The following is a 25183-nucleotide window of genomic DNA, read 5'->3' on the forward strand; positions in this document are numbered from 1 at the left end:
ACTGAAGTACAGTAATTCACTAGGAATACTATTCTTAAAGAAGAATGAATTGATTCAATTAAATATTGATCAATATATGGTCAGAATTATACTTTAAGAACATCCAGCATTTATATAGAGCATAAATTAGAGAAGAAAAACATGTGTGGGTGGTGGTGGTATAATTGAAGGAGGGGAAATAAGAACTTATTCCAATATTCCAGGGAAGAGTTAATAAAGACCTCAACTGGGGTAGACAATGCGTAATATATAAGCTAGCTTTCTGGAGGTCCTTCAGATAGGCCTTAGTCTCAGCAAGATAGACACCAGGAGAATGATCAAGAATAGTCTAGATTCTTTATTCTGGATCAGTCTTGATCTTAGTGCAGGAGGCATGAGAGCTACCATGGGAAGCTAGAAGATAGAATATCTATCTTCCAATTCTTCTTAGCCTTTATATATCTTATTGCAATTACATCATTACAGCATACTGATTATGTGTGAACTAGAGAACCATGCTAAGTACTAAGCATATATGTGAACTAGAGAACTATTATCTCATCAATTGCACTGAGTTAACACCTTGTTTCAAGTATACTTCTCCAGAGCTCCAGATCTCTACAACAATGTGAGTAGAGAGAAATCTAGGGATGAATACGAAGTAAAAAGGGTCACTTAATATACAATACCAGAAAATGGAAATGCAAGAATTAGGTGGCAAAATGGTTTAAGATACAGATTCTTAACCTGGGGTCTACAAACTGCCAAGGGAGATGAGTTGTAAAATTAGGTGGGGGGGAAAAAACCCCACCAAAATACCACATTTTTACTAAGACTATTTTTCAACAGAAAGTTATCATTTCAAAAAAAAAAAAAAAAAAAAAAAAAAAAATCATGAGGGATCCCTAACACAAAAAGACGCACTGCTAATCCAAATGAACTAGGTCTTCTGCAAGAGAAGGATTTATTACTTTTGTTGATTTGAGTCTTTTTGTATTACATCAGAGTAAACTCTCTCTTTATCTCAAAACCCCTGAACATTTTAGGAAAAACAAAACAAACAAAAAACCCTATCACCCTTAAGCTATTGCCCTCTATCATCTCTCCCTGTTTGAGCCAAACTTCTAGATAAAGCTACCAGTATTTCTCTTACTCCTCAATCCTTTGCAATCTGACTTCTGGCCTTATTAGGCAAATGACTTTGCTCACCCCAAAATTATCAATGAGGTCTTTATTGTCATGTCTGATACTCTGTCTTCATCCTTTTTGACTTGCTTCATTTCACATTATAGAGCACCTTTCTCTTTCTGGATACTCTCTCCTTGTGACATTCTTATGGTTCTCTTAACTGTCTGATTTTCCCCTTACATTGTCTTTTTTGTTTTTTTATCCATATCACTTCCCCCCAAATATAGGCATCACCTAAAGTTCTTTCCTTCCCTCATTCTGCGAACTCTTCAGCACCCATGGATTTTAATTACTAGAAATGACTTCCAGATCTATAAATCTAGTTCCTGTAATCCCCACTTCAGTGCAAGATCACCAAATACTTAATAAACAAAAGAAGGGGGGAGGGGCACAGGTAACCCTAGAGAACATGCCCAGAGGAAACCTGCTAAAAATATCTGGTGTGGTTCTCCATTTTCCCTATGGAATTTCTGACCTCTCTCCCTAACTTCTCAGGGAGGGCCTGAACACCTGTGTTCTACTTGAAGCAAGCATACTTACAGCAGGGTGTTTACTTAGTGTGATTGATGATATAATGGTTCTCTAGTTCACATATACTTAATGTGATATAATGATGTAATCAGACTAAGATATTTAAAGGCTGAGAGGACTGGAGAGGAGAGCTCAAGCTCCATCTCAAGACTCAGACTCAAAATAGGGACACAGAGGAGACAAAGAAGGAGACAGAAACAAATTCTCCTGATGGCTCTCCTGTCTTCATCACTCTTCCACCTAAGACAAAGGCTGTCCAGAGATCCTCCAGAGAGCTAGTCTGGACATTACATTGTCTACCACAGACCTCTCAAACTCAATATTTTCCTTCAAACTCTTCCATCTTCCAAACTTCTCCATACTGCTGAAGACACCACCATTCTTCTAGTCCTCCCACATTTGTAATCTTGGCACCATCCCAGACTCCCAAACCTCTCTCTACCTGCCCAATCAGCTGCAAAATCCTGCCATTACTATGTCCATACTTTTCCCATTGGATCCCTTCTCTTAGCCACCTTAGTTCAAGTCCTCTTCATCTCTTTCCTACATTTTTGCTAACAGCCATTGGTCTCCATGCCTAGTCTCTTTCCATTGCTGCCAAAGCGATTTTCCTTAAGGACCGTTCTGACTGCAGCACTCCTCTATTGAATAAATGCCCTGTCTGCTTCAAGTATAAAATATAAGCTTCACTTTGTCTTTAAAGCTCTTTACAATCTAGGCCCAACTTCTCTTTGCAGGTTCTTGGATCTCACTCCCACCTTCAGCCAAAGGGGCCTCCTTCTTGTCTGAGACAGTTTTCTAGCACCCTTTCCTAAAAGACTTGGCATTTGTTCTCTTTATATATATTTTTCTTTTTAAGCTTGAAAGCTTCGAGGTGCTCTCAGTTTTGGGGGTGCTAGGGATTCCCCCTCAGTTGGACCGCAAGCTCCAGTGGCTTCGTTCTTTGAATCAGCATCCTCATTATTACAGACGCCTCACTGCCTGCCCCTTGCTGCGTGCTCTTTCTGGAACCAGGCCACCAGTTTACCTCAATGTGGTGTGAAAACCCGAATTCCAATCCCAGCTTTGCTGCTCACGTCACGCGGACGGCGGAGCCACAGGCCTCGGGCTTCTCATTTGCCAAATGCACGGGGTGCTATGTATATGGTCCTCATGATTTCATTGATCTCTGGGTGCCCCTCCGAGAGGTGCAGGTTGGCAGGGGGAGGATCCGGGGACCCGGCCCACGCTGGCTGCAAAGCGCGGACGCTCGCGTCCGAGGCCCCTAATGTTAGTGGCCCTTCCGTGACGCCGACTGCCGCGGCACCCCCCTCAAGGCCCGGAGAGGGGACGGGATAGGCGGCACTCCCCAAGAGGGGCCACTCGGAGAATTCGGGGGGGCCTACTCACCGCTTTCCACCTTGAACTTTTCGTGTCGTCCCTTCAGACAGTCGATTTCGCTCTGCTGGTCCGCCAGGAACTTCTCCAATTTGGCCTGGACGGGCTTGGGCAGTTTGGTCAGCTCCTGCCGCTCCAGGACCTGCTGCAGCACCGCCGCCATGTTGCCACTATCCAGATCGCCCGGCGAAGGGGTCGGGTTGGGGGCCGAGGGCAAGGACGGGGAAGCCGAGGCTGGGGCCTGCGCCAGCGACGGCGCGGAGGCCGAATCCTCCCGTGCTACGCTGACGCGCGCACCCGACTCCCTGATGCTAGCTCGGCGGGACCCTGGAAAGCCAAGAACAGGCTGAAGAGGAATCCGCGACTCCCCGCCCCGGGGAAGCGCGCGCACAACCCACACCCCTCCTCCCGCGCAGCGAGCGTTCAGATAAGACTCCTTCGAGCACCCTGGGAAACCGAGTCTAGAGGCAGGCTTAGATTCCCGGATGCGCACGCACTTTGCCAGCGGCTTCCCCACCCCCACCCCGCCTCCTTCACAGTCTGCGCGCAGAACGCCGGGAAATGTAGTGGTCTTCTTCCTCATTCGTCCTCGCACCAACTCTCTCTCTTACCCTCCACCTCCGGCACACTCCCGGAACCGATCCCCTTCTCTTTCCCTCGGCTTCTCTTCTCCCTCTTTCTCTCCCGCCCTCTGGTGTGTGAAAACGATCTGTGAGCGGGGCGGGAATGGGTGGAGCGGTACTACTTACTAGTCAACCCGCGTCCCGCCCCAAGGAGCCGAGAGCTCTTTTCACTGAGACTTCGGGACGTCATGGGTCGTCGTCTTCGGGTACTCCTAGTCAGAGAGCCACTAGAGGGCATCAGTCCCGGAGGGGCGGAGCGAAGCGGGGCGGGCTGGTGCCGCTACCGCCACACTCTTTATGGCCGTCCGGAAGGGGGCGGGAAGGAACAGCGGTCGTCTCTCCTGCAGTAGTGAGGAAGATTGGGATAAAGGGCGGGGCTCCGTTTTCCTAAGTCAGTTAGAAGACACCGTAGACGCGCGTCATCGGGTGGCGCCAGCTACTCCTCTTCTCCCCTCCTTTGCCTTCCCCTCCCCCTGCCCGGAAAGGAGGTCGGAGGCCGCAGGCGAGGGGGGCGGTGTCTCCTTTCTGTACACGCGACACTAAGCGACTCAGGGGGAAAGCTGGGGCTGCTACAGCGGTAGCTGCAGCCTCGTCCATCGCCGCCCCTGGGGCCCGTGGGCGCACCCATCACCCCCACATGTGAGTCAGCCCGGGGCCGAGTCGAGGAGGGAGCCCAGGCCCAAGGGACAAGGGGAGACTGCCCGGAACTGGGCTGTCAGCCCTGACTATGGAAGGCAGGGGCAGAAGGGCCTTAGTGCGACATCTGCACGGGCCACGAGGGAGGGGGGAGGGGGGGGCGGCCGAGAAGGCGGGAAAGGGAGCATCGTGACGTTTAGTCCCGACTCCTAGTTTGTCCAGAAAAGGCGGGTAGAGGAGGAGCTGTTGGGAAGATTGACCCCCAGCTTGTTATTAGTGGAGTGTGGGACTGCACCAGGAAACAAGGGTTCCTTTGGGGCGAGCTCTCCGACACCCCGACTTTCATTAAAAAGAACCATAGTGAGGTCTTGACACTTTGTTTTGGAGAGCTAAGAGGAACCTTGAAGAGTATCCTACTCCGTCACAGAAAATAACGTAGAGAGATGAAATAAAACTACAGCCTGGAAAGTTGTCACTCACGCAGGATCCTGGTGATTGAAATGTTCTTGGTGGTTCTGGGGACCCTTGCAACTCAGTTAAGCATTTTTCAGCACCTGACCTGTGCAATTGCGTCTTGGCTGTGGGGGGCCCATGCCCGGGGTCCCCGGCTTCAGGAAGCTTGCAGTGTAGGAGGATGAGACAGCCAGTGAGACGCATTCTTAGAGCACCAAACTGTACCCGAAAAACCTTTGCTTTCCCTCGTAGCCGCAGAACTTACGTCTGCTAAGCATGTATTAGGTGCTTAAAGATGCTTAACCAAGTGTTCAATGAAGGGAAACATGAGGTAATGATTTCTCAGTTTATCCTTTTTGTATTTTCTTGTTTACATATCTCAAAAAATAAATTATGAACTCCTTGAGACTGGGGCTGCCTTACACTTTCTTTGTATCTTCACTTAACACTGTCCCTAGTACATAATAGGAGCTTAATAAATGCTGGTTGAATTGTTGGCAGAATGAATGGTGATATTTTCATCAGGTTTTAAAGAATAGTAATTCTGCAAGTCCTGAAGGAGAAAAAAATATAATAGAAAACAAAGGTAAGGAAGATAAAGGTAACAAAAATACCTGATATGAACACACCTTCCTTCCTGCTTTTGGGACTCAGGAACACTTCCTTGCTGATCCTTGTACACAGATCAACCTTGGCATTTTCACTGACTGTTCTCCATACTATTTTCTCTCATCTGGCTCCTGGCCTCCTTCAAGGATTAACTTTATGCAAATTCTAGTTAAAATCCTACTTTGTAGTTAATTTCTTTAGGTTTATTTCCTCCCAATTAAAAAAAAAATTTTTTTTAGCGTAGCCAGAATTGTTCTCATGTTAAATCTGATCAAAATTCTTTTGAAAAATTCTGCTTGTTCAAAAATCTTTAGTGGCTCCCTAGTACTTTGTACAGAAACCTTTCCCATTTCCCCATAATTCTAATGCTTTCTCTCTGCTCCAGTTTACCCTATATGTAGCATGTTTCTATATTTTCTCCAGTAGAGGTTGAACTTTTTTTTTTTTTTTTTTTTTTTTGCTGAGGCAATTGGACTTAAGTGATTTGCCCAGGGTCACACAGCAAGGAAATGTTAAGTGTCTGAGGTCAAATTTGAATTCAAGTTCTCCTGATTTGAGGGCTGGTGCCTTAATAATCATTGTGCCACCTAGCTGCTCTGAGGGTGCTACCTAGCTGCTCTTGAGAGCAGGGTCTGTTTTTATATATCCAGCACTTAGAAAATTGCCTCGAACGTAATAGGTGCTTAATATTTATTGATCAACTAACATTACTTTTTGTGGTATGGAAACATTTAAAAATTAATTGAATTAATTCATTCCTTAGATTTTGAAATAGATCAGGAATTTTTAAATGATCTGTGGATAATAGAAGGGTAATGGTGGTAAGAGCTGACATTCAGGGGACCTCAAACTACGGCTCGCAGGCCAGATGCGGCAGCTGAGGACGTTTATCCCCCTCACCCAGGGCTATGAAGTTTATTTAAAGCCCACAAAAAAAAAGTCCAGCCCTCCAACAGTCTGAGGGACAGTGAACGCCCCTATTTAAAAAGTTTGAGGACCCCTGATAGAGCTTACTATGTGTCAGGCCCTTTGCTAAGAGCTTTATAAATACCTACTTTGACCTTCACAACAACCCTGGGAGGTAGACTTATCTGCATTTTACAAATGAGGGAATTGAAGCAGAGATTGGCTTGCCTAGAGTCTCATTTCTAGGAAATGTCTTGGGCTATATTTGAACTCAGGACTTTCTGACTCCAGACATACTTTATTCATTGTGCCTCTTCAATTCTCTTGAGGTCATTCAGATCTGAAGGGTAGGGAGTTTGAAATGTCCAACAGGTAAATGATGTGGGATAGGAGAAAGCAGAATTAATACAGGGATCAATCCATAAACATTAAAATGTCATCTATTTCAGAAGTTTTTAAAACTGGTAACTTTCTGGTTTCAAGGCTTCTTTACCTTCTTAAATATTATTGCACTTGTGTTTGGGTAATAACTGACATTTACTATATGAAAAATTGAAATTAATAAATTTTTAAGATATATGTTAACTTGAAAATAACAAACCCATACCATGTTAACAAGCATACATCTATCTCATTAGTATGCAAATTTGCTTTTGTCCAATAATAAAATTATATATATAATAAAGAATTGTTTTCAAATAAAATTTTATGATTTATCTGCAAATGTTTGATTTGTATGCTTACATATCTACATACCCGGAATTGTGTAAAAATTTCTTCGATGAAAAGAGGTCATGCATGGAAAAAGTTTAAGAAGCTTTGTTCTACGATCCCATGATGATTGAATATGATATGTATTGTGCCTTAGCACTTCTGACTCCCAAAATCTTCCAAAGTATTGGAGTTCAGTATTGGTCAACAATATGGCAGGATGTCCAAAAAAAACTGTGATGCTTTATTAGGTTGCATTAAAGAGAGGCATATCCTTCAGGATTAAGAAGTGATGGTTCTTCTGTACTTTGCCCTGTTCATTGTGATCTGAAGTGTTATGTTTACTTTGGGGCACAGTGGTTTAAGAAGAATATTGATAAGGGGAGAAAAAATGAAATTTATAATTTTTGATTACTCCAGGTTTCATACAATAAGCATCTTCATTGTCTAAGACAATGAAATTGGACTACTATTTAGTCCAATTAAGTTAGCCTTCAAAAAATTAAAATTCAGTTTAAATTAAAATAAAATTAAACTAGTTACATCCTGAAATGTATTCCCTCCTACCTTCTGCCTCTTAGAATTCTTATTTACTTCAGATCTTAACTCAGATATGACCTCCTCCTGTATCATGATGCTTTTGCCAATCTCACTTATCTGTTAGTTTCTCCACTCTCTTCCCATTATCTTTTATTTTGTATGTACTTGTAATGTGTCGATGTAAAGTCTTTTGAGGTCAGGTAATGTGTATATTTTGTCTTCATGGTGCTTAATAAATTATTGATTGTTTGCAGGGTATTATGCTGGCTTTTGTAGTTAGAAAAGCAAAAAATGAAATAGCCTCTGATCTCAGGCTATTTTTAGTCTTTTGAAGACATTATTTCTTCCTAAAACAATAGGCCCATCTTTTTTTTTTTTTTAAATATCAGTGTGCCTTCATATTAATTATTTCTGTTTATTCTATCTACTCTTATTTGTAGAACTTTAACATTAAAAGTAATATTGATGTACTTTGAATAATGGGAAGAAGCTATATAGTAGAAGAGGCAGTTGGACGATACCTTTTAAACTTCAACAACCAAGAAAAAGCTTTTGTCTCTGGTCTTTTGATAGGACAGGTATGTATATTTTAGGTATGTATATATAATTTTTGGATAGGATAAGTATATATTGTTTAGGTAAGTATATTTTAGTCTTAAATTCATTAGCAAAACAGCTATTGGGGTTAAAAATATGATATAACATTGAACATTCAGGATCTTAGTGCTTGCTTTTAGTCAGAATGATCCTTTTGTATTCCCTTTACTGTTTCAGCCTTTCCTCATCCTTCTACTAGTACATTAGCTCCCTTCCCACTCCTGTTTTAAGGGATGGTTTCTGTTTAAGTGGAAAAATAGTTTTGTAGATTGTTGTATCATGTGAATTTATAGGAATCAAGGGATATGGTTCATCAATTACTTCTAAAACCTGTCCTGTTCCTTTCAATATTTTTTTTTAATCTTGTTTGTCATATTAACTCATCTTACCTTCACTTTCATTCTTTCCTAGTTATCTTTTTCCTTGCTTTTTAACTCCTAACATTTTTTTCTTTCCTTTGTGGACAAATTCTTGTACTTGAATGTGATGGTAAGAGCACTGGACTTGGAGGATAAACCTGGCCTTGAATTACAGCTATGATTTTGACTATCTTGATTATTCTGGGAAGATCATTGTCTCCTCTGATATTCATTTTCCTCATCTGTAAAAATGGGACAAATAATGCTTAAAATGCCTACTTTGTAAAACTACCATATAGAAAGTGCTCTATAAACATCAAAGAAATACAGAAACATAAATATTTTCCTTCCATTTTTTTCACCAGAAATTGGGATGGAATTAGGGAGCAGGGAAAGAAACATAGGGAATGACATCTGGTTTAATGTGGATTTCTGAGAAAACGGGGAAAAATGGGTCAAACTTAGAGACCTTTTATTAATTTAGAAGAGAATCCTTTTCCAAAGCTTTTTTTAGAAATGAAAGAAATAAAGAAAAATAAACACCTTTCTATACACTATATATTTTTTCAGTTTTAACTCAAATTTTACTGCTTCTCCAAAGCATTTTTAATATTGCTTACTCTTATTACCTCCCTTTGAAAAACTATGGATCTATAATATAGTAAAAGTTAGAAAGAATAGTAAGTTAGAAACGCTAGAAAATTGTAAGACTGAGATAAAAGCTGTTGCTTTTGGTCCAACTTTTTCAGTATTTATTTGATATCTACATGAATCAGAATAAGGACTATAGAACAGGATGTCTGTTCTCCTCCCTCTTCCCCCCAAATTGCATTGTTTGAAGTTTAGGGCTGTGTTGCTTATTTTTAGCCTATTTGATTAAATATGCTTTTTTCAGATTTTTCCTTTCTCTCTTGCAAATCTTGGCAAAGGCAAAGAGTCTAGATTAGCTATATACTCTGTCTCTTCTGACTCTGAGTTTATCTTACTGCTTTCTTCTCCTTCAAATGTTTTGTTTGGGTCTAAAATTTTTCACTATTATACCTTTCCTTGTTGAAATTTACCTGAAAGTTACTCCTTAACTTAGGATCAGTTTTTTTTTCCCCCAAAGTGATAAGGAGCCATTGTGTACCAATGAAAAAAGATCCCTCAACCAAGACTTTATTTTTCCATACCTGTTGGTCCAAGAATTTATATACTTTAGCAGTTAATCAGTTTTTAACATTAAATAGCTTTTCCTTCTTATCCTCTGATTAAGACAATTCAAATTCAGATTTTTCCAATAGGTCTAGGAAGAGGTTTGTTGAGGGTAGATTAAGATTTGTTTCTTTACAGAAATTTTTGGATTAAATAGGTTTAAATTATCAATGCAATTTTCAAATATTACTATATACCATTGATATTTGATTAGAATATTATCGTGATCATACATTATTTAGGATTTTGTAGGCTAAGTCTCTCAAAAAATATGTTTGTGATTAAGAAACTATAGCAAGTAGGAAAACTTTGAAAAATACTTTAACAATTACAGCCGTCCAAAAATGGGATATAGCATATTTCCCCTCACTGGACTTTTCCCCAAGGCTTGATGATAACATCTCCAGCAAGCAGTCCAGGGCATTTAGGTTGGATTAGATGATTTCTGAATCCCCTTTCTAACTATCAGTCTGTAAGTCTAGTAGCAGAAAACCTTATAGATAGAAGCTTTTAAAATTCATTTTTATTACTATAAACTGAGAAAGTTGGAAAAGAATAGAAAAACATTTCTACAAAACACTATGAGTGTCTATTTGTTTAATTTGAGTTTTTGAAAAAATAGTACATCACATTTGGCACAGTACATGGAGTTCTACCCTGCTTTTATGTTGCTTTCTAAATTTGCTGTTGTTTTCTTAGTGTTGCTTGTCTCACTCTTTGTTGGTTTATAGCATCATGATCATTGGATCACATATTTAGAGATAACCGTCATACAAGACTTCCTGGGTTTCTCTGAAACCATCCTTTTTGTCATTTGTTTTTCATTAATTTACATTATATTCACATACCATAATTTGTTCAGTCATTCCTTTATTAAGTATTCTTTTTTCTTTACTATAGTCAAAAATGTTATGAGGCTGAGGCATTAAAAATATATCATTGTATATGGTAACTAATTTGAAAAATTAGAAATATGTTTCACCATTAAGTTTAGTTACAAAATGAATAAATCTGTTAGTTGGTACATTCATATTGTTTTCTTTATACATGCCATATCTGTATTCTTTAATTAGATATCACTGATAGTTTTCATTTTATTTTTGTAATATTTTTTATTAAGTGATCAAGCAAACCAGCACAAACATTTCAACAGACAAAAAAAGGAAAGAGGATTGTATTTAAACTATTAGCTTTTATAATGTAGTTTGTTTTAGAAATGTATGCATTAAATTTAAGAAAGTTAGAAGTAATTAGCATTTGTGTTTTATTTTTTAAGTGTTCCTCACAAAGGGATTATGTAGTTCTTGCCACTAGAACACCACCCAGAGAAGAGCAGAATGAAGACACAAGATCTTCTCAATCACATCTGGATGACTTCGATGAAGAATGGATTACAGCACATGCCAATCAGGTTGTGCTATTTTATAATATACATCAATATTATTTAATACACACACACACACACACACACACACACAAACAAATTTTATTGTTTATTTATATTTATTTTCTATATATGCAGTTATAGAATATAAATACAAAACAAATAATTTTGATTGATGACATAAAGCTGAGGTGAAATTTTGTATTTGTTACCAACTTTCAGCACATATAATTAATAATATTTTTTATTCTGATTTATTTGCATGTTTATTATTTGCATCTACTTTATTCTTAGTCCAGCTTCATTTTTCCCCCATGATCTGTTTTTAAAATATTTTCTTTTCCCAGCTGTAATGTGCTTAGTCTGTGCAAACTTACCCTAACCATGGATAAAGAATCATCACCTGATAACCAGTTTACTAGTGAAGAGTCTCTTCACATTTATTTAGGCTATACTTTAGAAAGTAAATAAAATTTTTGGTGGAATGGTTGAAGCCTTTCCATTAAAGTAGACTCCCAAAGCTGCCATTTCATTGTCATAGTCTTCTAGAATCCAGGGTCATCTGTATGCCATGCTAAGAAATGAGAGTAGAATTTTTGTGGAGGATATAGGAACATTGTATAAGAAAAATCTAGTTAAGATGGTAAATTTGCTCTATAAAAGCTGTATACTATATTCCAAATCCAAATGGAATATTCAGATTATATTTGCAAAAGGCATGTGTTAGTATGGATTTGTAATTAGCACTGCTAACAAAACTTGGAAGTAAAATAACTGCTTAAGATGCATTGAAATTTAATATGGAAAATGTGTAAATGTTCATTACATTATTTCTTAGTGTAAAGCAAAATTTGTTGTATATACTTACTGTATATATTTGTTTTGTTTCAAAATAGCTCATTCTAAGGTGGTTTCAATTACAAGAGGTCCCTGTCATGAATATCACAAATAGAATACTTAGAGGACAGTAAACTTAGTGGCTTCAGCACACGTGACTAATCTAAATTTCTTGATACCAGTATCAGTTTTCTGTAACATTTTTGACAATGCTTTAAAATAGTAGCTGCTCAATAAATATTTATTATTTAATGGATGGAAAAATGAACACTATACCAAATAAGAAGGAAAACTGATTACAACTAAAAAAATCATTATGCTAATTGATATTTTAACTGATTTTTTTTTTAACCAAGGTATCTAGAATGTTACCAGGAGGTTTATTGGTTCTTGGAATATTTATTATTACTACTCCAGATCTTGGGAAAGATGTTCAGACAGCCCTTCGCAGGGTAGGTACCAGCATTTAAACATTTCTCAGTATGATTTGGATGTGTATTGTTTTAATTAGATATAATTTTATCTGAAGGTTACTGGTTATATTTAGATAATGCTCACAAAATTTTATGGAGTTGGGTTATATTTAAATATTTATATTTTCAAATCTAGTTGTAGGTTGTTGCAATAAAAATCTGTGTTGAAAGGAAACTGAAGCTCAAAGTTCTGAGCATGATCATTTGTTAACAAACTTGCAGTTACTAATAAATAAGATTCCTAAAAGCCCTCAGTGGCCAATTTTGTATTAGAACATACAAAGCAAGCTTTTAAACAGTTGATAAAAGTGTAGGTGGGCTTTTTGGCATAATTAGGCTGCCTTGCTTACAAAATGTTGTTTCTAGGTCCATGATAAGAGAACACAAAATTCGTCAACATCTTCTGTAAAATCTAGAAAGTCCTATATCAGTGACCATGTACACTAGAGTGATTCCGTGGTAGGCTTGTAGCCAGACAGAACATTTTAGGAACATGTTTAAATAAATGAATCTGGGCTGAAATCAGAGAAATGGACAAATTAAACTCTTATAAGGAAGTCAAACCATCTTGTAAACTCTAATACTAAGTAGTCAAGCTATCCTTTCAATAAAACTAATAGTAGTGCTACCAGTGATTAAGTACTATTCTTAATTAATAAGTAAAACACAATACCAATTTTCAACTTAATGAGGTTGAATTTAAATAACTGCCTATTATGTGGAGGGTTCTTTGTCAGACTGTGAGGATATAAAACCAAAATGAAATAGTCCTTGCTTTCAGGGTGTTTATCCTCTATGTATGGTAGTGATCAGTATCTATGCAATTAAGTAAAAAAAAGATAGGAGAGCCCACTAATAACAGTTGAGAAGTTAAGGGAAGACTTTACTGAGGCTGTGAAAAGTACCATACTGAGCTTTGAAATAAGGTCAGAGTGCAAGTACAGAAGGAAACATTCTAGGCATGGGAGAAATGCTTGACAGGAACCCTCATTTGAGAAGTGGAAAGCTGAGGTTGGAGAGTGGCTTGTAAGTCACTTTGGCTAGAACCTAGAATGAATGAAGTAGAGGACACGAAAAAGAGAGGGAAAGGTAGATTCATTTCAATTTGTAGAGGGCCTTCAATTCCAAGTTAAGGGATTTTCTCTTTGGTAATTCATACCAAATATCATTTAGCAGTACACATGTGCTAGACTTCCCAGAACATTGATTCCTAGGGATTCCTGTAAATATTAGATAAGAAGATAAGCAGATAGAATTGAGTGAACCACACTGATTCCATCTTTTGATTCAATTCTGTATTTAGTTCAGTTTTCTTTCTATTTAGATATGGGTCTAGTCAAATTTCTGTCTTGTAAGAAAACTTTATTCAGTTTTGGAAGTTGTGAGAAAACTCTATTACATTATTTCAATCTAATAACCTTTTGTGGCTGAGAAGCTAAACTACCTCTGCCCGTTGCTTAGAGACCTTTAAATAAGGATCTGGGTTATGCTAGCCAGAAACCAGAACTAAATATTGATGAAAGGAATTTTGTAATTATACATCAATGTATAATATAATCATATGCTAAGCAACCCATATGTCTTATCTAAAAACTAGCCTCAAACTGGTCAATAAGTTAGTGTTTTCTTGTTCCTTTGATTGAATACAGATATTTAGAAGGGAGTGACAACACTTCTGTTTCTGATTTCAGAGAATTAAATATTTATTTATTCTACTCTTCCCAATTCAGAAATCCCTAATCTTTCCTCCAGTTTGAAATTAAGTTACCTAATCTCATATCCTGGCTTACATACAGTTAATTATTTTTAATGCATAAAAATGTGTTTCCCCCTGAATTTAGGGTCCATTGCCAAGCAAAGGAGGTACCGTCCTGATTGCTTAACAATTGGTATGCATTGCTTAATAAATTGATATGCTTGGAAACGCAAAATCTTTGTTTCCTCAGTCATTTTAATCAGTTTATGACACAGGTGATATAGAGTTAGACACTATCACTTTAAATATAACCTGTATAAGAAGTTTTAAAGTTTTGGTTTTTCAATGGGATTTTAATGAAGTGCTTTTGAAAAAAATTGTTTGAAGATGAAACTAATTTTTTATTCATTTGAACTAACATTTTTTTATCTTGTCATTCGAATGCTGGTTGCCCAAAATTAATTAATGTTTTACCTGTTTTAGATAAAAATAATAAATTTAATTTGAATGGCATTTATTCATTTAATTATTATTTGAATGCTTTTATTCAGTTATTTTTGTCCCTAAGAATGGAGTCCAAAGTAGATAGTAATTGAAATCCTTATTTCATTTTGGCATCAACATGCAATGGTTTATTTAGAGATGGAAAAAAAAAATCATTTGTTATTTCTTCCTTAGCTCGTGTTTGCTGTGGAAAAATCTATAACTAAAAAGAGACTATGGAATCTCACAGAAGATGACATCTCAGACCGGGTCACACTTCATGTCTGCTCATCTACAAAAAAGTATCTTTTACATTGGGTATTTGCTAAGAAATTATATTCTTACATCTTACATATTACACTGAAATTATATTCTTGCATATTTCTTCATAAATTTTGTTCATGTCATGATTTATAAAATTGCATATACTGTGTATAATTTTGTAAAGATACTTAACACATAGGCATTCTAATTTATAAATGCCCATCTCATCAAGGAAAAATTGAGAAATCTATAACTCTGACATTCATGGGGGAAATTGTTCTTCTTTCTTAATTCAATCTAATTCTTAGGTGGCTAAAGTAAATAGAATGCTAGATCTGGAGTCAGGAGATCTCGAATTCAAATCTGTCTCAGATACTTAAGTAGCTTTGTGATCCTCAGTAAATCACTTAGCCTCTGTTTTAAGGATAAAATGAGAAGATTATTATAAAACATTTTGCAATTCTTAAAGCACTATATTTTTTTCTGGTTAATTAAAAACAAAAAAGAAAGTATTTGGCTACGAGTTTATCTTCTCTTACATAGACAAAAGAGTTTACAAACTCCTGGCATCAAGAGGGACCCATTGTTCTAACCCATGTTACGGGTCACTGATGAAAACAATTACATTCTTCAAAACATTAGTTACGAGTTTTATACAAAATGTGGTGTTTGGCACTGAAATCATACTGACAAGAAACGGAACAGTCCCTGCCTCATTTTAAATTCTCTCAAGAATTCAAGGGTACATATAATATGTGGAGCTCCCTTCTACCTCTCATATTCTTTGTCATCATATACAGAAAGGAAGGGAAAGAGAAAAAATAAGGGAAAAGGAGAGCACTTTATAGTTATTTCATTTGATCCTCACAACAGTTCAAGGAGGTGTAGTACCAAAGTTATCTTTATTTTCCAGTTGAATCAATCCCTGAGGCAAACAGTTTAATTTGCCCAGAGTCATATAGCTGGTAAGTGTCAGGGGCTGGATTTGAACTCAGTCTTACCTCCAGGCTGAGTGTGCTATCTTATATTCCTATATTCATGCTTCCTACTGTAGTGGTTTTTTTTTTTTAAACATTATTTTCTTTAAAAAAAAAAAAAAATAAGCATTTTTCTTGCCCTGCCATCATCTCCCACTGCTATTGATAATTCAAGTCAAGCAGCAAGGATTTATTAAACATTATTATATGTGATGTGTGGGGATAATGTAAGGCAAAAAAACCATCCCTGCTCTAAAGGAGCTCACAGTTTGATGTAGGAGACAAAAGAAAAACAGAACTCCTGTAACAAATGTGTATAATCAAAAAACTCGCACAAATCTGCCTTGGCTTTATCCATTCTTCATCTTAAGTCTAGCACCTCTCTGACAGAAGACAAATAGCATGCTTATCTGCAATTATAGTGTACCATGATGTGGATCAGAATTTTTAATTTTTTCAAAGTTGTTTGTCCTTATAAGATTATTGTTATACTTTGTTTGCTTCATTCTGAAACAGTTTATACAAGTCTTTCAAGGATTTTTTTTTTTTGAAACCAATTTCATTGTTATTTCTTAAAGCAGCCCATAATATTAATATAATTTGTTCAGCCAGTTTCAATTCATGTTCACTCCCTTGGCTTCTGTTTCTATCTCTTCAAACAGAGCTTCTATAATTATTTATGTACATATGAACCTTTTTTTTCTTTTTAAAAAAATCTTTTTACTTTTAATGCTCCTATTATTTTGGGGGTATTGGCTATGTAATTCTATTACTCTCTCAAAGTGTATGTCCCAGTTGGACCAATTCACAGCACCACTAATGCTTTACTGTGTCTGTTTTATTGGTCCTCCAACATTGGTCATTTTCTTCATCAACTTTGCTAGCCTGTTGGACTTGGGGTGGAACCTTTGTTCCTTTAATAAGTGATTTTTTAAAAAAATTTAAACATTTTTATTTAAGTTTTGAGTTCTAAATTCTGTCCCTCCTTCCTCTTCTCCCTCTCTTACATAGTAAGCAATCAGATAAGATATTACATGTGAATTTATGTAAAATCTTTCCATCATTACTAATTTTGTACAAGAAGACTTGAATAAAAGTAAAAAAGATGAAAGAAAGTGAAAATAGTATGCTTCAGTCAGTATTCAGTAATATTAGGTTTTTTCCCTGGAGGCAGATAGTATGCTTCATTATTAGTCTGTTGGGATTATTTTGGATCATTGTATTACTGAGAATAGCTAAGTCATTTACAATTCTTCATTGAAAATTATTGCTATTATTATGTAGAACATTCTCCTGATTTTGTTATACTTCACTATGCATAAATTCTTTTAAGTCTTTCCAGGTTTTTCTGAAATCCTGGTTTTCATTTTTTATAGTACAATAATATTGCATTACAGTCATATAGCACAACTTGTTTAGCCATTCCCAAATTAATGGACATCCCTTCATTATTTAATTCTTAGCCACCACCAAAAAAAGCTGCTGTTAATATTTTTGTACAAAATAGATCCTCTCCCCCTCTTTCCCCCCTTCCCCCCGTTTTTGGCTATCTTTGGGATATAGACCTACCAGTGGTATTGCTTGCTCAAAGGATATGCACAATTTTATTGCCCTTTGGGTTGGATCAGTGCACAAGTACACCCATAGTGCATTGATGTACCATTTTCCCATGTTTTCTATAATATCCAACATTTTTCTTTTTGTCATATTAGCCACTTCTTATAAATGTGAGATGATACCTCAGAAGTGTTTTAATTTGCATTTTTTGATCAATAATGATTTAAAACATTTTTTTCTTTTTTTAAATAATAGCTTTTTATTTTGAAAATATATGCAAGTTAGCTTTCAACATTCACCCTTGAAAAATCCTGTGTTCCAAATTTTTCTCCCTCCCTTCCCTTCACCCCCTCTCTGAAACAGCAAGTAATCCAATATCTATTAAACAGGTACAATTCTTCTATGCATATTTCCACATTTATTTGATGCACATGAAAGATCAAAAAGGAAAAAAAAAAGAGAAATAAAAAAAGCAAGCAAACAACAGGAAAAAAGGGGAAAATAGTATGTTGTGATCCACTTTCAGTCCTCACAGAACTCTTTCTGGATGCAGATAGCTCTTTCTATCACAAGTCTATTGAAATTAGCCTGAATCATTAAGAGTATTTTTGGATATGATTTTAGATAGCTTTGATTTCTTTCTCTGAAAACTGCCTGTTCATGTCTTTTGACTGTTTATCAATTGGTGAATGACTTGTATTTTTTATAAATTTGACTCAGTTTCTTATATATTTGAGAAATAAAATTTTATCAGAGATAAATTTGTTGCAAATTTCCCCCCCCCCCCACTCCGTTTTTGCTTTCCTTATCATTTTGGTTTCATTGATTTTGTTTGTGCAAAACTTTAAATTTTTTATAAACAAAATGATCTGTTTTGTATTTTGTAATGCTCTCTATATATTCTTTAGTCCTAAATTCTTCCCTTACCCATAAATCTGACAAACTATTCCATCTCCGTTTAATTTGTTTATGGTATCACTCTTTAAATAACCTTTTTTATATCTATATTTATATCTATCTGTATCTATATATATCTCAATCATGTACTCATTTTGATCTTAATCTTGGTGGGTAGTATGAGATATTGGTCTATTCCTAGTTTCTACCATAAAGTTTTCTAGCTCTTCCTGCAGTTTTTGTTAGATAATGTGTTTTTGTTCCAAAAGTTTGGATCTTTGGGTTTATCAGATATTAGGTTACTGTGGCCATTTAATATAATGTAATTTGCACTTAATCTCTTCCACTGATTCATCTATTTCTAAGCCAGTACAAGAATGTTTTGATGATTGCCACTTTATAATATGGGTTGACATCTGGTATAGCTAGACTACTTTCTTTCACATTTTTTTCCATTGATTCCCATGTTTATTCCTGATAAATTTTGTCATTTTTTCTAGTTCTATAAAATCATTTTTGATGGTTTGTATTCGTATGGCATTGAACAAATAGATTAATTTAGGTAGAATTGCATTTTTGTTATTGTTGTCTCAGCTTATCCATGAGCAACTAATATTTTACTAGTTGTTTAGATCTGATTTTATTTGTGTAAAAAGAGTTTTATATTGTTTTCATATAGTTCCTGAGTATGTCTTGGCAGGTAGACTTCCATTTTATATTGTCTAAAGTATTCTTTTTTTTTTTAATTTATTATAGCTTTTTATTTACAAATTATATGCATGGGTAATTTTACAGCATTGACAATTACCAAACCTTTTGTTCCAATTTTTCCCTTCCTTCCCCCCATCCCCTCCCCCAGATGGCAGGTTGACCAATACATGTTAAATATGTTAAAGTATAAATTAAATACAATATTAGTATATATGTCCAAACAGTTATTTTGCTGTTCAAAAATAATCGGATTTTGAAATAGTGTACCATTAGCCTGTGAAGGAAATAAAAAATGTAGGCGGACAAGGGTAGAGGGATTGGGAATTCTATGTAGTGGTTCATAGTCATCTCCCAGAGTTCTTTCGCTAGTTGTGGCTGGTTCAATTCATTATTGCTCTATTGGAGCTGATTTGGTTCATCTCATTGTTGAAGTGGGCCACATCCATCAGAATTGGTCATCATATAGTATTGTTATTGAAGTGTATAATGATCTCCTGGTCCTGCTCATTTCACTCTACATGAGTTCATGTAAGTCTCTCCAGGCCTTTCTGAAATCATCCTGCTAGTCATTTCTTACAGAACAATAATATTTCATAACATTCATATACCACAATTTATTCAGCCATTCTCCAATTGATGGGCATCCATTCATTTTCCAGTTTCTGGCCACTACAAAGAGGGTTGCCACAAACATTCTTGCACATACAGGTCCCTTTCCCTTCTTTAAAATCTCTGGGATATAAGCCCAGTAATAACACTGCTGGATCAAAGGGTATGCACAGTTTGATAACTTTTTGAGCCTAGTTCCAAATTGCTCTCCAGAATGGCTGGATGCATTCACAATTCCACCAACAATGTATCAGTGTCTCTGTTTTCCCACATCCCCTCCAACATTGTGCATTATCTTTCCCTGTCATTCTAGCCAATCTGACAGGTGTGTGGTGATTAAAGTATTCTTTAAGTTAATGTTTCTGCTCACTTTCTAGGGTTCTCTAAATGAAATGTTTTCTGTATAAAGTGTTGATTTTGTTTATTGCCTATGCTTATTTGAACTTTCAATTTCTTTTATTATTGTAGTTGACCTTTCTAACACTATCAAATTGTCGTGGTGATGCAGACATTTTTATCACTGATCTTTACCTTTGATCTTATTGGATCTTATTGTGGTCTATCCTCATTGCATATAATTTTGTCTCTTGGTTTTAAATATACCACTTGTCATATTAAAGAAAAGTCTATTCTTGTTTTCTATTATTTTGTGGGTTTTTTTTTAATAGTAATGGGTGTTGTACCTTGTCAAAAGTTTTTCTGCATTTATTGATATAATTATGATTTTTGTTATTATTTATTAACAAGGTATATTTATTTTATAGTTTTCTAATTTTGAACTGATTCTGCATTCCTGATATAAGTCCACCCCATTTATAGTGCTCCTTGCTTTACAGTATATATTTTCTCTATTCTCTTTGCTATTATTTTTTTAAAAAATTTTTTGGTTAATTTTTGAATAATTGTTAGGGTTATTGGTTTATAGTTTTCTTTCTCTATTTTAATTCTCCCTGGCTTAAGATATTTCTTTACTTTAGAATGCTACCCAGTATTTAGAGAAGGAAATAAAAGGAATAGAAAATTTTGAATTGAAAGTTATAGAAATGTTTATTTTATTACATTCATGTTAAAGATGATGCTAATTTTCTTACATTTAAAGTTGAATTATCTGATTTAAAATAGATATCCGTACTTCTTCTTTTTCTTTTGTTTGATTCTGTCAAATATTTACTTCATTTATGTTTCCTAAATTATTCAAGAATACTTTGTCGTACTTATGATATCCGAGACCCAAAGGTAAGATAGATATTTTTCTTCAATTTGTCTTTAAACCAATTTTCTTTTTTAAAATTGCTTTTGTAGTTAGTTTCAGTGTATTTACTTCATCATGCTTCTACTTTCTTTTGATGTGCAAAAGCTAGCTAGAATTCTGCTTAACACTTGAATATATAAGTAAACATTTCAGATCTGTAGAAAAGGATTTAAAATACATTTTTGATAATTAAAAAGAGAAGGGGGAAAATTCCCAAGATTTCAACAGCTGTTAGATTTAAAGACTGTATAAAATACAAGCCCCTCCATGTTGCTTCCAAAGTTGTCTCTACCCCACCTTTCCAGGTCAGTGTATGTTACTTTCATTTCCTTTCTCTTCATGCCAATGAAAAGGGCCTGCTTTCTGTTTGACATATACAATGTTTTATATCCCATCCTTCTGTGTAGGCTGTCCCCTGTAACAGCATAAATGCTGCCACCTACTTAAGAGAACCCTTAGTTTCCTTCAGAGCTCATGTGCTGAAGCGTGTCCTCTCATTCTCAAAGAGAACCTGATTATCCCAATAGCCTCAGGATCAATAGAGTGCTCCCCAGAAAATTATTATTATTATTATTATTATTATTATTTTATGCTAAGGCAATCTGGGTTAAGTACTTGCCCAGGGTCACATAGCTAGGAAGTGTTAAGTGTCTGAGGTCAGATTTGAACTCAGGTCATCTTGATTTCAGGGCTGGTGCTCTATTCATTGTGCCACCTAGCTACTCTCCCCCAAGAAATTATTTTATGCACATTTTATCTTGAATTTTCTTTGTATATGTTTCTTATTAATAGAATGTAAATTCCTTGAGGGCAAAGAGTATTTAATTTTTGTTTTGTATAATGAGCATTTCCACAGAACCTGAAAAATTTTAGGTGCTGCCTAAATGCTTGTTGAATTTAAAAACTGAATAAAAGAAGCCAGTTGAATTCAGAACGCAGTTGAGGTAACATTAATATTTTAGAAAACAGGTGTCGTGTTTTCATTTATATATTAGCTGACTTAGAGTGCAGGAAAAACCAGAGAGTAGAGCATTGTCAAGTAGTAACTTTGTAGTTACTTTTTGGGGAAGGGGAGGGTAAACAAAGTAATAAGACCTTGAAAGCAAGCAGAGCAGCCACTAAGGGCTCAGACTTGGTTTTGAAACCAGTTTGTATCCTGAGGTGAATATATGCAGAGACACAGGCATTGCTTCTGTCTTCAGTAAAGAAAGGTGTTGCAGAATACTGTTATGTCATGAGTTAAATACTAGAAACAATGGTAGGCTTTGCTTCAGTCTCTTAATACAACTTCAGGCTACTGTATAACAAAACCAGAAGAGATGAGGAAGAAGGGACATCCATAGAAAGTGTCTGATTAAAAGAAGTAGATTTAATTTAGTACTATTTACCTGTAAAAATTTATAAGGGTGGCATACTGCTGTTTAGAGCATTGATCCCATTATGATTGCTTCAAGTCATTAATTAATTTTGAAAGTGACATTTTTGTTTCTATTAATTTAGATGCTTTAAATTAAAGCTATATTAAGATAATCTAATTTAAACATTTTATTATATAGATAACAAAACAGTGCTTTCTACTATCCTATGCTAGAATTTTAGATGAAGAAGAATTTAATGTCTTGGCTGGAGGATGACCTCTTTTCTAATATTCTTAAACTATTGTTTTTGAAGAGGCAATTATACTGTAGGTATAATTTTTGTAATTGTGTGTAAGAGGCTTTATACCAGTTGTTTAAAATTGTATAATTTAATATACAAGCCAATACAATAAAAAAATTAATGAATAATACTTTTATCTCCAAAAAATTCTTATTATGATACCCATTTATAGCTTAGCACTTGGAGTAGAGAGTCTTGAATTGACAGTGTAATCAGTTAATTACAGTCATATACTTAACAGTGTAATTAGTAAACTACCTCATTCCCTTGAAAAAGGCAGTTTGATGCTTTGGAGGCACAAGTATGTAACTTACAAGGAGGTTGAGATGGAGGGGAAAAGGAGAGTAAAGAAGCAAGGTTTGGGTTAGGTGAGATGACAGGATTATTGACTAAATAGCGCATGCCAGAGCACCCTGGGAGGCTTATACAATTTGCCTTTGTTAAGTCAGACAATCAACAAGCATTTATTAAGCACTTAATATATATGTTAAGCATTTGTGCTCATTTATCTTTAAAAATGGAGTTCACATAAAAATATACATCCATTCTTTTATGTACTTAAAATACACCAGTAGTAATTTGCCCATGTCACCTTACCTCTTACCCATGATCTAATTCCTTCATTTTATAGATGAAGTAGTTGAGGACTAATGAAATAAAAGTCATACACTGCTAGTTAATGACCTTAAGCATTTTTTGGACACTCAGAATTTATCACCTACAGTGTTCCAGGAATTGGGTAAAGTTTTGGAGATACAAAGGCAAAACACAAGTTCCTGTTGTTAAGAAGTTCATTCTAATGCAGGAGATACTATGCAAATAACAATGTATAGACATGCTATATGTAGAATAAATTGGGAGTAGTCTTAAGAGGAAGACATTAAGATTAAGGAGTTTTATACTTACTTTTGTAATAGTTTTATTTTTTTATGGAATTTTATGGAAAAATGCTCTCTCATTTGTAATTTTTTCTGTCAGAAAGATTAAGCCATAGATCTAAACTACCAGAAAGATCTCCATTTAATGGCAATCTGCTGAAATTGTCCATATGGCCTTACAGGTCAATGAAGAAAAAGAATCATAGGATCCAGTGCTAAAAGGGACTAAAAGACATCAACCTTCTATTTTTTGCTGATGAAGATATGGCCTGCTGATAAATCAGATAACACATTATTGTTAGAGGGATATTTAAAACATTTTTGCTGCTTTCTGTCCACTATGTGGATCAGTTTACATATGTTAATTCCTGTGTACAGATACATATATTCAAAGATATATTTTCCACAATCAAGATCGAGAAACAAAAACCTAAATGGCAATTCTCATTACATTTCTTGTAAATGTTTGGAGCTGCTTTATGAAATTATTTTGAATAATAATGCTTAGCAATTTTATTTGTACTTTTAAAAACATTCACAGAATTATCATTTTTATTTATTTTTTAGAAATCCAAAAAAAATTATTTTTAAAGCACATCATTAATTAAGTTATTTCCTATTTAGGACTTTAAATATTTTAAATAGCTACTTATGAGAATGCTCATTGCGATAGTTTATTTTAGTGGAGTGGCATTGGAAATGTGTATCTGATTCACATAGGTATAGACAAAAAGTAAAATCCATCTCTCACCACATCTTAGTATTCTGATATTCCTTTATTTCTTTAACGTATTAAAGAATACAGTGTTCTGTTTTAAATAAGTCTTTTAACATTTGTGGACTACCCCTAACAGAGATACTTAAAAGAGTAAGAATTCCTGGGCTCTTGTTTTTATAAAGTTGAGTCATTTATTACAGTATTTCAGAGCCCTGGGCTGTTTGGCATGTTAGACACATAGTCATTATACACAGTATAGGCATGCAAAAAATACATTTCAACATGTACAACATATCAACATGTACAAATGTAAAATTCCAAGTGTTAGAGGAGCAGTAGAACTCTTATAAGAGATGGAGCCATAGTGCCTTTTGACATGACAGAAGAAACTTTGGTTCTGGTAACATCTCTGCTTTGTAAAATCTGGGGTCATGACCAATCAGACCTAGTAGTGAACCTTAGGAGAATTCTGCATAGTAGGAAATTACTTTGTATTTTCATTCTAGAATAGAAATGTCATATTTAAGGAAATCTGACAAAGTTTCAAAGCTTGTAGTTCTGTAACATAATTGCTTATCCTTATCCACAGTATATTTTGTTTGAAGTACATCATTTTATATGTGTTTTTAAGTTTCATTCTTGTTTCGCCTTTCATTACTTCTAGAGTTCAGCAAAACCTGCAGACTGGAAATATCAAAATGGACTATCTAATTCATGGCTTTCTTTAGATTGCACAATTCATGTTAACATTCATGTCCCACTTTCATCTACAACTGCCAGCTATTCGCTGGAGAAAAATACAAAGGTAATAGATATAATAAAGCTTTTAATATTATTAAAGAGTTGTTGAGTATATTATCTTTCTTTTCTATTATTTGATATCAGTATGTGGTGATTTGTTATAGCTGTCTTTTTTTTCTGTGTTGTTTATAAGTACCTTGATGGTGTGTATAATCAATCCGTGACTTATAGTTGTTTTGTTTCTTGGACACAGTAGGTGATTGGTGTAAACTAATTTTATTGGGGAAAAAAATTGTCCTGGTTTTTCTCTATCTTAGACCTCATTTTAGGTTTTCTTATTTTGC

General features: G+C 35.5%; 2 protein-coding genes across 6 annotated transcripts in view; one reads left to right on the forward strand and one right to left on the reverse strand.

Annotated features, from left to right (window-relative positions):
* Window positions 1-4009, reverse strand: part of TPR (translocated promoter region, nuclear basket protein) — a 61224-nt gene extending 57215 nt beyond the window's left edge. Inside the window, exons 1-2 of one of the 4 annotated variants that reach the window (XM_031937042.1) lie at window positions 3825-4009; window positions 3088-3402 (exon numbers count right to left, since the gene is read on the reverse strand). In XM_031937042.1, the coding sequence (XP_031792902.1) occupies window positions 3088-3402; window positions 3825-3936 (427 nt within the window). In that variant the 5' untranslated portion in view covers window positions 3937-4009. The other 3 variants (XM_031937043.1, XM_031937041.1, XM_023501830.2) reach the window with 3 other exon arrangements.
* Window positions 4010-4087: 78 nt separating this feature from the next.
* ODR4 (odr-4 GPCR localization factor homolog) overlaps window positions 4088-25183 on the forward strand; it is a 49597-nt gene continuing 28501 nt past the window's right edge. The window contains exons 1-7 of one of the 2 annotated variants that reach the window (XM_003767515.4): window positions 4088-4337; window positions 7994-8131; window positions 10980-11114; window positions 12281-12376; window positions 14772-14878; window positions 20791-20827; window positions 24763-24903. In XM_003767515.4, coding sequence (XP_003767563.1) covers window positions 8033-8131; window positions 10980-11114; window positions 12281-12376; window positions 14772-14878; window positions 20791-20827; window positions 24763-24903 — 615 coding nt within the window. In that variant the 5' untranslated portion in view covers window positions 4088-4337; window positions 7994-8032. Of the gene's footprint in view, window positions 4338-7993; window positions 8132-10979; window positions 11115-12280; window positions 12377-14771; window positions 14895-20790; window positions 20828-24762; window positions 24904-25183 lie in introns of both variants that reach the window. The other variant, XM_031937044.1, reaches the window with a different exon arrangement.

This window comes from Sarcophilus harrisii, chromosome 4, assembly GCF_902635505.1.
Source record: "Sarcophilus harrisii chromosome 4, mSarHar1.11, whole genome shotgun sequence".
Classification (NCBI taxonomy): Eukaryota; Metazoa; Chordata; class Mammalia; order Dasyuromorphia; family Dasyuridae; genus Sarcophilus; species Sarcophilus harrisii.